The sequence below is a fragment of the Desmodus rotundus genome, chromosome 2, assembly GCF_022682495.2.
Source record: "Desmodus rotundus isolate HL8 chromosome 2, HLdesRot8A.1, whole genome shotgun sequence".
NCBI lineage: Eukaryota > Metazoa > Chordata > Mammalia > Chiroptera > Phyllostomidae > Desmodus > Desmodus rotundus.
In genome coordinates this window covers 154190986-154204068 of record NC_071388.1, presented here as the reverse complement: position 1 = coordinate 154204068, position 13083 = coordinate 154190986, and the positions used below count along the sequence as shown (strand labels likewise).

General features: G+C 35.3%; 1 protein-coding gene across 7 annotated transcripts in view; it reads left to right on the top strand.

Annotated features, from left to right (window-relative positions):
- The window catches only part of LOC112322249 (sodium channel protein type 9 subunit alpha), a 134780-nt gene that overhangs the window by 45281 nt on the left and 76416 nt on the right, over positions 1 to 13083 (top strand). For 5 of the 7 annotated variants that reach the window (XM_045187350.3, XM_045187348.3, XM_053918748.2 and 2 more), the window contains exons 2-5: positions 4940 to 5246; positions 10417 to 10535; positions 10884 to 10973; positions 11545 to 11673. In XM_045187350.3, the coding sequence (XP_045043285.2) occupies positions 4989 to 5246; positions 10417 to 10535; positions 10884 to 10973; positions 11545 to 11673 (596 nt within the window). In that variant the 5' untranslated portion in view covers positions 4940 to 4988. Of the gene's footprint in view, positions 1 to 4937; positions 5247 to 10416; positions 10536 to 10883; positions 10974 to 11544; positions 11674 to 13083 lie in introns of those variants that run through there. The other 2 variants (XM_053918749.2, XM_053918746.2) reach the window with 1 other exon arrangement.

Sequence of the window (13083 nt, the reverse complement as noted above, 5' to 3'; positions counted from 1 at the left end):
AACATTCTATTTTATTTTATTTTACATTTGTCCCCTGTTTTAAGTAAGTTAGATCTAAACTAATTTGATTCAGATTTTGGCAGACATTCAAAATAGTTTATTGAACCAATTTTAATTTTGTATAAATAAATTTTGTTAGCTGTAGGTAACAGACTCAATGAGGAAATATAAAATAGACTTTAAGATTATTATAGAGTTAGGAACATTAATTACTCTCCACCTCCTTGAAATTATGAAATATTATCTCTTAATCCCTTAATCATGATTAAAGAAACACAAAATTCAAATATTACTTGCTTTTTACAAAAATGTTAAAAGTTTTCAAATGAAAACTTCCTGCTAAAGGAATTCTATGAAAAATATTTTTAAGAGAATAACTAATTTAATTCCATTTTTTAAATGGTAGATTTCACATGTAAGACAAAGTATGTTGATAACAATCATTTAAAAAGCACGATTCATATTACAGAATTATATGGACATACTATACATATATCCTACATGAACCACAATAGAGCTGACACTCTGACATTAATAAATTAATCGGGAATTGCAGTTTGGAGTTACAGCATTAGGCACTAGTGGTCTAAGTACCTACTAATACGAGATTAAGTGGGCAAAATAATCATGAGAACACAGAAGTACTTTTTGTGTGTGTACGATATTATGATCTCACTCCAGAGAAGATGCTATCATAATAACTAATAACAAGTAAATATATAATAATACATATTTTCAAAATTGCAAATTAAATGTAAAACAAATATTGATTTTATTAAATATATTAATTCAGGTCAAATAAGCTTAAGTGCTTTTCAAATACATTTGCTGAATAAAAAAGCATGACATTTTCCTTGTAAAAATTTGAAAAACAATGAACAATATTTCAAATTAATAAAAATAACCTACAGTCCCAGATAGGGATAAGTTTCATTAAACATATTGTACATTTAATTTCAGATTTACTTTATATACCTTTTAAAAATTAAGATGAGCATACATGTATGTTTGTGTGCATGTAACATGCATTCCATTAATTATCTATTGAACTTCTTTTTACAATTCATTAAGTAGTTTTTGAAAGCACTCCTTAAAGGCAGCTCAGTTGCTCAGTTTTTCATTATATACTCATTTTTTAATGCAATGAAACCCTGACTATTGACTTTTGGATTGATTACAATTTTTCAATATTATGAAAACATTGTAATAAACTCTCATAAATATTTGAATACATCTGATGTTATTGCTTTTGAATAAGTTCCTAGAAGGGAAGTTATTTGGCAATATAAATGAATCAACATATTTAAGGCTTCGGGTAGATATTGCAAAATTACACTCCAAAAGTTTATACACATTATTTATTCCCATCATCCAAACTAGAGCGATGATGATGGACCCCAATCAGGATCTCTTCAACTTACTTTTCCAAAGACCCTAATGTGAAGCAGGTGCTTAGGGTCTTCCTTTAATTTAGCCTGATCAGGAAAGCATCTCCCATGCATGGTCCCACTGACATCCATCACCATCTCCCCCACTGTCCATCCCAACTTCAGTGATTCAGAAACTGTGTATGGACGTTTGCATGAACAGGGAGTGAGGGGAAGAAAAGGAGGGGAAAAGAGGATAGGAATATGGAAGAGTGGAACTGGTGTTTGGGCATTTGAATTCATGACATCCACTTACCTGAATTTCTATCAAATCATTCTTGAAAGAAGTGAAACCCTCCACTTGAATGTAGGATATGTAAAAATACCCCTTCCTTAGCTGTCTTTTCTCCAAGAGACTAAGCATGTGTACATGGAAAGTCTGTTGAGGCCAGGAAACTCTTACCCTCAGCCTTATCATTTTCAAAGTGTTAAGGAGTTTTTTAAGCCCAAGTGGCAACTGCACTCGCAGCCTTATTTCTCAGGTTGTTGTAGTGCATTTTCTAAAAGGCTACCGACTTCTGGATTCAATCCCCTGGTTTGTTCCAAAGTTTTATAAACTACAACAAGCTGAGCCTTGAAGTGCTGCAATTAAACTTTAGCTTCTCCTGAATTAATATTAGGGCAAGAGGAATCCCATATTTATACTGAGCTTATAGAGACCTAAGGTGGTTGGTGCTGAGTACATGCTTTGTTTCCACTTTAATAAACGTATTTCCTCTTCTCAGGACAATTTTCACAGATTTCATGATTCTACTTTTTAACCTGTTTTTGTGTTTTATTGAGGTGTAGCTTCCATAACATAGAAATCACCCTTTAAAGTGTATGTTCATTGGTTTTTAGTTTATCCACAGAGTTGTGCAACCACTGCCATTATCCAATTTTAGAACATTTTTATCACCCTCAAAAGAAAGCCCATTCCCATTAACCAATAACCTCACGATCATTAACAGTTACTCCCCATCATCCCTACCACTCAACCTCTGGCAAATAGTAATCGACTTTTTGTCTCTGAGGATATGCCTGTTCTAGACATTTCAAGCAAATGGAATCACAAAGTATGTGGCCTTATTGGCCTTTTGAGTCATGGGGTTTCTGGGTTCATTCGTGTAACTTGTATCCATACTTTCTTTTTATTGTCAAATAATATTCCATTGTGTTGATATACCACATTTTGATTATTTGTTTATCAGTTGATGGAGATTTGGTTTGTTTCCACTATTGGCTATTATGGATAGTGCTTTTACAAACATTCAAGTACAAGACTTTGTGTTCTCTTGAGGACATACCTCGTAGTGGAATTGCTGAGTCATGGTGCACTCTTTCTGAATCCTTCTACCTTCAGATGTACACATGTGAACGTCCCTTGTATTTTTACTGCATTCTTTAAAACACCCTCTCAGCTTTAATTTCAATCAAAAAATATATATGTCTATTCTTAATGGTGTTGAATATGTATAAATAATGGAGTAAATAATCTCAGTATAATACTCTAAAACCTAGGGAGAACCAGGAATACACAGTCAATTAATTATTGAAATTCTGTTCACAAGCAATCATATCAATTGCTGGTGGCCAGTAGGTAGGCTGAGTTGTTCTTCTTTGCTCATAATTATAAAAATCCATAACTCTAAATCTATAGCTAGACATGTGTTGTTATTTCCAATATGTTGTTACATGGTGTTCAACATATTCTCTCCTATGAAATGTTGCTATATAGCTACCTACTTATAAGAAGCTTTTAGCTCTCCACCATTGGAGAGACCAATAAAAGAACCCAGGAATTTATATGAGAAATGATGAGACTTTGTACTTAACGTAGAGGATATTTTTAAAAGGTTGGAGTTATTTGGGCTAGTTAATTCTACCCTCCTTTACTATGGTGAAAGCAGATTTGTCTTTGCTGTATGATTTGGTATGATTGGTGTCCCTTTTTAGAATCTACGTTTTTTAAAGAAAGAAAAAACTGTGTTTTCTCTTTAGTCTTACAGTTATAAATGTCTTACATGTTAACACACCGGGTTGAGTATTTTATAATAACATTTAAAATGAAGATGGATTAACATATTTCAAAAGAATGGTGATGATGTATACCAGAGCAAGATGCAGACTCAACTGTGTGATAAATGATAAAAAGAGTATTTTTTTCAGAGAAGCCAAGTAAGCTTTATACATTTTAAAGCACATCATTACATTACAAAATCATTATTTTTGTTGTTTGTAAACTGGCTCACCACATTTTAAAAAAATACATAGATTTCTGATAAAGGGTTTATACTGATATATTGTGCCCAAACAATGAAAGAGAAAAATCACCTATTTTTTTCTAAATACAAGTGAAATTTATTTTGTTGGACATGGGAACAGCAGACACCTGGAAAAGAATAATTCATTTCTGCTTCTTGAACTTTTTTTAAAATTTATTCAATCCATGTTGTTGCTACTGTGATTCACCTCACTTTTAGACTTAGCATTGGAAAACAAAAGAGTGGTCTATGGCTTCTCTTAATTCACCCTCCCTCCGTGTGTGCTAATACCAATTAATGTACAATCTTTCAAGCTCTTCTCAGTGGGCAGACATGCTGGAAGTTAATGTGTCCCAATTCTCAGGCAATCCTAATACAAAAAAAGAGAAAGAATTATTTTTTTTCTAATGCAGGAGTTATGAAGGTATCTTGACTCATTGAAATAATGAGTCTGTTATTTTTAAAATAACTTATTTTTATATTCTTTATTTGGAAAATTCCAAAATAATAATACATAGAAACTTGTATTTTCTACTTTTTATTTTTCTTTCCGGTAGTTTTTGTCATGTTTTGTCTTCACACATAGGTTGATTCGGGAAGTCATAGTGTGAATGCATACCATAGCGGTATGTTTACTTTTTAAACTGAATCACAAACACTTCCCAAATTTCTCTTCTTCGTGCTTTCCAAAACATTTTCCCAAATTGGTTTTAATTCAAAACAGAAATATATTTTTTTGATTTGTGAAGGAATACATATTTGTTATAAAATATAAATGTGTAAATAGAGTAAAATCATCTTCCACCCCCTCATTCCACAGAAATGAGTCTCCCCATGATAAAAGCGGAGGGTGGGAGCATGTTAGAGATGTAAGACCGAAGAGGATCAGGTGGTCACAGAGGGAAGAGGGGAGCCTGGAGAATGGTGGCATCAGAAGCATTGCCATAAAGTCTTTTAAATGAGGAAAGTTGAGTTGAATTACACTAAAATTGAATACAGGTGAAAAGTAAAGGAAATTAAAACCTTTTAAGATTTATTTTTTTACTTTAAAAGCAAGAAGTGCTAAGTTCAAATTTTAAAATAAAGATGGTTAGAAGGCATGGAAAATAAGCATTGCACAGAGTCATCACTTAAATGCTATCAATTACGTCAATATTACTTTTTGTAGTTGAAATCCAAAGGCTGTGTATTGTTAATAATAATTATTATTTTAATGCACCAACCTTGATTGGCAGACACTTAAGGCTTTATTTCTTTGTTTCCACACAGGCCTCTTATGAAGGAGCTGAAGGAGAAATAAAATATACAGGATGAAAAGATGGCAATGTTGCCTCCCCCAGGACCTCAGAGCTTTGTCTACTTCACAAAACAGTCTCTTGCCCTCATTGAACAACGTATTGAGGAAGGAAAAACAAAGGAACCCAAAGAAGAAAAGAAAGACGATGATGAAAATGGCCCAAAGCCAAGCAGTGACTTGGAAGCTGGCAAACAGCTGCCCTTCATCTATGGGGACATCCCCCCAGGCATGGTGTCGGAGCCCCTGGAGGACCTGGACCCCTACTACGCAGACAAAAAAGTGAGTTTACTGTGGCTCAGTGCTGCGGTTTCTGCTTCTTTCTGTACAGAAGGTCATCTTAAACTGAAGTGGAATTTAGGGAAGAACTACATCAGGACAAAAATACTCAAGTAAATACATATGTAGGATATTCAGAACATGTACTTTTTCTCATTTTTCATCGAAACTGGTCATATCATACCATTTGATTTCCTTAATCTTTTGAAAGTGTTTAGCACAATGTTCTGCCTTTTCGGGTATGCCATAAAGTCACACCAGTAGGAACAAAATAATGGTTAATTGACAAGCAAGTCCTGGGGACTTGTCTAGAGTGCACTTCTATGGAGGTGACAGCTGACTCCATGGGAATATATAAGATTGCACAACTCATAACGAAGTTTGGAGAGCTGCTTCATTTACGATGTTGGAGAGAGGGGAGTCTGAGATGGCCAGAGAGGTAGGGCATAAATCAGAAAATTTCCAGTGTTTAAAGAAGAAGGAAAAAGAGTACCTCATAAAATTACCCAGGAAACTGAAGACAGAGAAAGGCTATTGGAATGAACAAGGAGGATGGGTTGGTAACTTTTTGCAAGCGGTTTGTGTTAGATGATGGAAATCAAAGCAAGATCATGGTGGATAGCAAATGAAAAGAGGAGTTAGGTGGCAATATAGGAATGTTGAGAAATTTTCATTTCTCAAGAAAAATTCATGTGAGGTACCAAATCAATTGAAAACCTTTTACACATAGAATATAAAACAGCATGTTTGAAAATAAAGAAAAATTGTGCTGTCAGGGAGAAAAATACAGCAGGTTGGAATAAGGTAGCTAGTTGCTGGTGTTAACAGACAAGGTACAAGCTACAGGTCAGATTGTGGTTGTATTAGAATAGTGGAGCGAAGCTTTATTGTGTGAGTGAGGCCTGAGTAGCAAAAGGAGGATGGATTTAGAGTCTGCTGTGTTAAAGTAAATGCAGGCACATCAGAGGAAATGCATGCTAAATGCTGTCGATATTTTTCCTACGACAGGAGTGGAAATGCCCTTTGAGAGTCAATGTTGAGAGTAGCAGAGTGAAGGTTTCGATTGCATAAAGGAAATGGGAAAAAGTTTGAGGCAAATGCTAAAAGGTTATTATGTTGAGAAAATGAGAGGGGATCACAATAATTTTTGACAACAGAGGCAGACACAGCCAGGTTGAAGATGACACAGAGGGGACCGTAGAGGCGTAGGCCCGCAGGTCTTGTCCGTCTCCAGCAAAGCTTTGTGCTCAGCGCAGGCCTGCAGACTATCTCTGAGAGGTCCAGAAAGGCAGGGTGAAGTCCACTTACAAATCATTGAGATTTTTTAAAGAAATGAATAAAAAAGGAATATTTCTTGATATGGTATCTAGAAATAAAGTAACATTTGAAATGTCTTGAGAAATATAAAGTGTGATGAATTTAATTTTGAGAGTGGAAACATATCTGTCTCAGTGGTAGTTGCTAGGAAGCAATACCTAATACGAATTTTACTCCACATCAAAACCAGCATCTGAACAAGCTTACGGCACAGCAGCAGAAGGCGGAATACCCGCGAAGCCCTTGCAATATTACACAGCACTCTAATTACCCAGCCAGCATTCTGACGTGGGAAGTAAGAGTGCTAATATATGCTAAGGGTCTCTGCACGTCCTAGACATTTTAGACAAATTAGCACATGTATTTGTCACAACTGGTGGGGGAGGAATTAATACCCTACTTTTGTAGGAGATGAAAGGCTTGGGGAAATTAAGTAGCTTGTAAAATATTACACACTAGTAAATTTTGTATTCCATTTTTTAATTATTTTATTGTTGTTCAAGTACAGTTGTCTGCATTTACTCCCCGCCCTCAATTTTTTAAATTCAGGTTGGTTTTACTTCCCCCTGAGATGTTCTGTTGTGCAGCACTTCTTAGTTCAGCTTCAGTTGTGTCACAACCACAATGCTAACAACTTTTTAAAAAAATGAATGAAATAATTAATGAGTAAATAATATAACAGTCAAAATAAAAGTACTCATTTTACTTATTATTGCATTCTGAAAAAATTCCTGGCTTCCCATGGATACCTATTGCATTTCCCCATTTCCAAAGCAAGCCTGGATATTACTAACCAGCTACCTCTTAAGGAGGAAAGGAATCTTTCTGGCATATAAACTATCAATAATAATAGCTTAAAGTGACTTGAGAGGTAAGGAGAAAATGATTGCATCTGAGTGGAGGATAATAGACTTATTAACTAAGAGTAATTTTAGCTATGTGATAAGCTAACTTGAGAAAGAATGTTTGGTGTGAGACTCCAACCCCTCACCTAGGCCCAGCTCCTTTCAAAATATATTATACCAACCACATCAAAAGCCTAACTCAATTCTTAAGCAATGTACTTGGGTAGAACCAGGTCAAACAAAATAATCTACTTTCATGGTGCACTATTGTTAATATCTAAAAAAAATATACAAAAGAATAACTGAGTCCTTTTCTTTTAGTTTGGAGATTTTTTTTGTTAAAGATTTCATTTATTTGTTTTTAGGGAGGGGAAGGGGAGGAGAAAGAGAGGGAGAGAAATGTCAATCACAGGCAATGTGTGGTTACACATGTTGCCTCTCGAGTGCCTTCTACTGGGGACCTGGCCACAACCCAGGCATATGTCTGTACTGGGAACTGAACTGACAACACTTTGGTTCGCAGGCAGGCGCTCAATCCACTGAGCCACACCAGCCATTGCTTAGTTTGGAGCTTTAAATTATCAACTTTTTGTGCCTTGTCCTAGCTCCTAAACATTCTTGATAAAAGTAGTTTGAGTTCCACTTACAGCTTTAGTGTTGAATTCAATACCTTGAAGAATTGATTCCTCAATATGTTTCATTATTCACACTAATTGACAAAAACTTTACTTCTGCTACATTATAATCATTGTTTGGATTAAAAATCTTAATGATCCCTATTTTTTTCTGGGTTCAGATTTTAATTTATATTTGAGTGTAATTATCAATGATTTGTTCAAACAAAGAACACTTAAATAAATGATAGAAGTTAGGGTTTCATTTTTATGTGATGAATATATAAGTGCTTTTTCATAGCATTAGGTGGTACCTTTATGATACGTGAAAATCTGTGTCTTTAAGAAAGAATAAATTACCAATCAGCCTCTACTGTGGGAATTAAGAGGACAGGTACATTGTCTTATTATCTTCATATCCTTGGTGCCTTTTGTGTTACCTATAATAGCAGCAACTGCTCCCACCATTTACTAAGAATCTAAATGCACCGGAAACTTAAAACCTTCACAGACACTAAGTGCTAGCTCTCAAGCTGCTGAAGGGCAGATGTGATGTTACGAATCATATCTGTCCAACTCTAAAGCCGTCACTCCTTAAACACTATAATTTTACATTCAATAAATTATTTGATAAATAAGCAAAGTTAAAAGAACTTATTCAGACTTTGACATCTCTTCATTTGCTAATAAAATTTTACGATGTTCTAATGAAACTCAAAATGATCTCTAAAATTTCATATGCATACCTCCTTTTCCTACCTATAATTAACTCCTGGGTGTGTATAAACCCAGGCATTCCCAAAGAAGTTTTTAATGCAAATGAAAATTGGCAATTAAAATCTAAAACTTGACAAACTATTGTTTTAAATTTCAAGTATAAGGTAACTTTATCTTGCCAAGGCTAGGTAGCTATGTTGTGATTTTCACAGTAGCTCAGGTACCCTGTGGTTGCTGAGGTCTCCCCGATAATTCTGACAGACATGTGGCTCTGTTCCCTCTTCACTCTCATGCTCCCCCACTTTTATTTCTCTGTGTGATACCTGTCACGGCTTGTCTTATATTAGCATTGTTGTGTTCCGGGAAGTCCCTTGAATGCAAAACTCCCGCCTCATTTATGTTTAAACTCTTGTCATCGCCTCTTATGCCATTGTTGCTCACCTCACGATGGCAGAAAATTGTAGAGTGCAATTGTGAGTGAATTTTAACAAGCACAGTATATTGAGATTTGAGAAAACAATAGTTTTACTCAATACTAGGTATTAATTTTAAAACTAACTTTCAATGTAAAAGTGAACTTTATGTTAACTTATGTTTAGACATAACTAATACAGTGAAAGGGACCAGGATATCAAAGGCCATCCGAACAGAACAGATTCATTTTCTTGAGAAGAGCGCCGCATACAGTTAAAAAGCAAGAGACTCAAACGTATGTCCCTAATTTGGAAAAATGATGATCACTCATAAACTTATATAAAATTCAGTTTAAACAACAAAAAGACCAAATCAATATGTTCTAGTTAACACAAGTAATTTGCCTTCCAGTGCAGGAAAGTGATCTTTGTGATTTTTTCCATGCAAAAACGTTAGATTGTTTTAATGTTTTGTTATTGTTGCTGTTTACTTGTTCAGGTTTTAAATGTTTTAACTAAACACCAAACCCAGGGAGGATGTCACTCACTGTGTATTGGTTACATAACATATGTTAAAACTGTTTGGTACAAGTTGTATCATTTTTAAAAATCACCATGGATAGTAGCAAGCAAATCCTTTAATTTGTGTCCTTTTATTTTAGCTTTTATTAGTATTACATCTAAAATAGGAAAATTGATCTGGGTACTAGAATTCTTCCAACTCTAATATTCCTTAAATTTGTTAAGATAGTTCTTGAAGGAATTCATATTTTGGAGCACTTGCTAGTAACCGTGACAACAGCCAACAAGTATTAAAAGTCTTACAGTGTCAAAGAAAAGAAAAGTCTTAAGGTGTTATGGTAAAAATCAGGGATGGATGGTTTCTATTTGGTTTGCTTGCAATGCAGTGTAATAAAAGAAGGAGTTATATTTTAAACTAATTCCATGGCCACAAATTATTGTCACGGATGTGGGTGTTGAAGGGATGTAAAAAAGAGAAGACACTCTTATTTGGGAGCACTAAGCAACACATGCTCATAAATAGTTCACTTCTTAATTTGCTGAGAAGTAATGGACTCGGGCGGGGTTCATAGGCCAGCCTGACATCTGTGGCTGCATCAGTGGTGTCGGAACCATACTGCTTGTGTCTAATGGCCGAGTTTCATTCATATGACACTACCACAGGGAGAGAGCAACTGCGGAGACTAACGTGCTGGATTGAAACTTTGGATTCTCAATTTCTCTTGTTTTCTTTTTGATCCTGCAGACTTTCATAGTATTGAACCGAGGGAAAGCCATCTTCCGCTTCAATGCCTCTCCTGCTTTGTACGTGCTCTCTCCTTTCAGTCCTCTGAGAAGAATATCTATTAAGATTTTAGTGCATTCATATCCTTTCAAAAATGCTTCCTCGCGATGGTCCTTGAAAATGGAGTTTTTGCTGTTTTATTTAAAAATAGATTCTTAGTCATTTTGCACCTGGAAAGACTGGGTTTAGAGTTTCATTTCAGTGGGACTTGGTCTAAGTTACTGAGTAGATTGGGAGAATGGCAGTTTTAACATGTTAGGATAAATTACTTTTACCTATTACTCCCATGTTCCAAAAGATTAAAATTAAAGTGTATAAACTTATTTACAATTATTTATTCTCTGAGAAAAAGATTTCAACAGGTGTCCTTCTTAAATATTCAAGGCTCCCACCGTGGTCTGTCATCGTGTTCCTTGACTCTAAGCTACTTTATTCAGCATGCTCATCATGTGCACTATTCTGACCAACTGCATATTTATGACCCTGAGTAACCCTCCAGACTGGACCAAGAATGTAGAGTAAGTGGGCCTAAGTACATTGTAACGTGGTCTTAGTATTGTCATTTTGACCCTTTCCTTTTCCTGCCAGAAAGTTATTCCATCTATAAAAACTGTGGTATTTATCTTCACGTGTCATGTAGTTGCTTTTCTTTCAATTATTTTTTTTCTCCTGTAGGGTATTAGCCTGTGAGCCATAGAATAGAATAATTAGGATGATTAGATAATATAGCATTTTATAGAGAAATGAACTTATGAGACACCCTGCCTATTGTTAGACGTGTAACACGTTTCTTATCCTTGGGTGGTTGTCTGATAGGAGCAACATAGGAATTTTCTAGGCAGGTCTAACCCTCTGTTCTCAGTAGTGTTCAGTACCTCTACTTTCTACAAGAGTTCTGATAGGGGCACTTTAAGGTTTCCTGGAAAGACCTTAGCTGGTTTTTCTGATAGTTAGAGCGGGTCCACAACCCAATCGCTACACTGCAGGAGATGACTTTCTTTGTTTGATCAGAAAGAAATTAAAATGTAAGGATTATCACAGTGTTGTTTTCTTTTCATATCTAATATCCCAATGGATTCTTGTGTCTAGGTACACTTTTACTGGAATATACACTTTTGAATCTCTTATAAAAATCCTTGCAAGAGGCTTCTGTGTAGGACAGTTCACTTTCCTTCGTGACCCGTGGAACTGGCTGGATTTTATTGTCATTGTTTTTGCGTAAGTACTACATTCATTTTTTTAAATGGCAAACTCATAGATAACTCAGTAAGAACAAAGTTTTGGCGTCTCATTTTTTTCCATGTATAATGGTTACGTTTAAAGCTAGTCATTGGTTGGCAAATATTAAATTTTTCAGGAAGTTTGTTTTTTTCACTCAAAAGTGTATTGACATCATTAAGATTGACCCTCTCCCTCCACACCCAGCACGTGGATGGGCAGTCTGTGTGTGCCACTTAGGGCCACACATCTCTCCAGTTCTTATTTAAAAACTAACAAAACCCATAGGAATCACAGAAAAAAAAATCAGGTCTTTAATTGTAACTATGGCACCCTTTTTATTAATCTATGCTATTCAAGTGCTAATAAGTATATTAAAATGGAGAAGTAAAAGGGCTCTCACTGCATACTAAACCTAACATTAATGCATTGTACATGTGTCACACATGAAATCCATAGTTTATTTTCAAAGGAAAAATATTACATTAACATAAAATTTCAGTTTACTCATATTGCTACTCTCTTCCAAAATATATTTGTCAGAAACATTTGCTTTATTTTTTGAAGTCTCAAACCTACACTGTATTTTTTTGCTCTTATCATTTTGAATTGTAAAATCCATTCATGTTCATTGCAGGAACTTAGGCAGTCCTGAGGGGTCTTTAAATTTCCAGTCTCCCATCCCCTCACCCCTGTCCCACCTCCTTGTCCATCAGGCTCCCTCCTTTCACGGTCACTTAGGCCTGCAGTTGTACCGACCACCGCTGATGAGACAACACAGCATCAAACAGGGCTGCCTCTTCTCAAGGGAGTCTCCTTTTTTATTGAAATAAAGTATACATACCATAAAATTTACTCTTTTAAAGTATAAAATTCAGTGTTTTTTAGTATGTTCACAAAGTTGTAGAACCATCCTCACTCCCTAATTCTAGAACATTTCATCCCCCCAACAAAACGGTCTCTGCCATGCTCTCCTCCCCCTATCTTCTGTGAACTGCTCACCTATGTGTCATCTCTATGGATTTGTCTCCTCTAAGCTTTCAGGGGAGTGCAGTCATAGTCATGTGGCCTTCTGTGTCTGGCATCGTTCAATTAGCGTACCGTTTTCAAGGCTTGCCTCTGATGTTGTGTAAGATTATTAAATATCCACAGTACCATAATGTCAACATCTAATCATTGAAGCATTTAATTGTTTATTTAGGCACTTAAGTGTATGGAATTATTTTAATTATATTTGTATTTTGCCCACATCAAATGAGTCAAATAAAATCTAATTAAGTTAAATTAGTTATGATAGGAAAAGAAAAGGTTTGCAGAATTATACCTTTAAATAAGACATTCCAAACATAGGAAGTAACCTTGAGTAAAGGCACAGGTAAGTATCATAGACTCTACCTAAATTCTGAATAA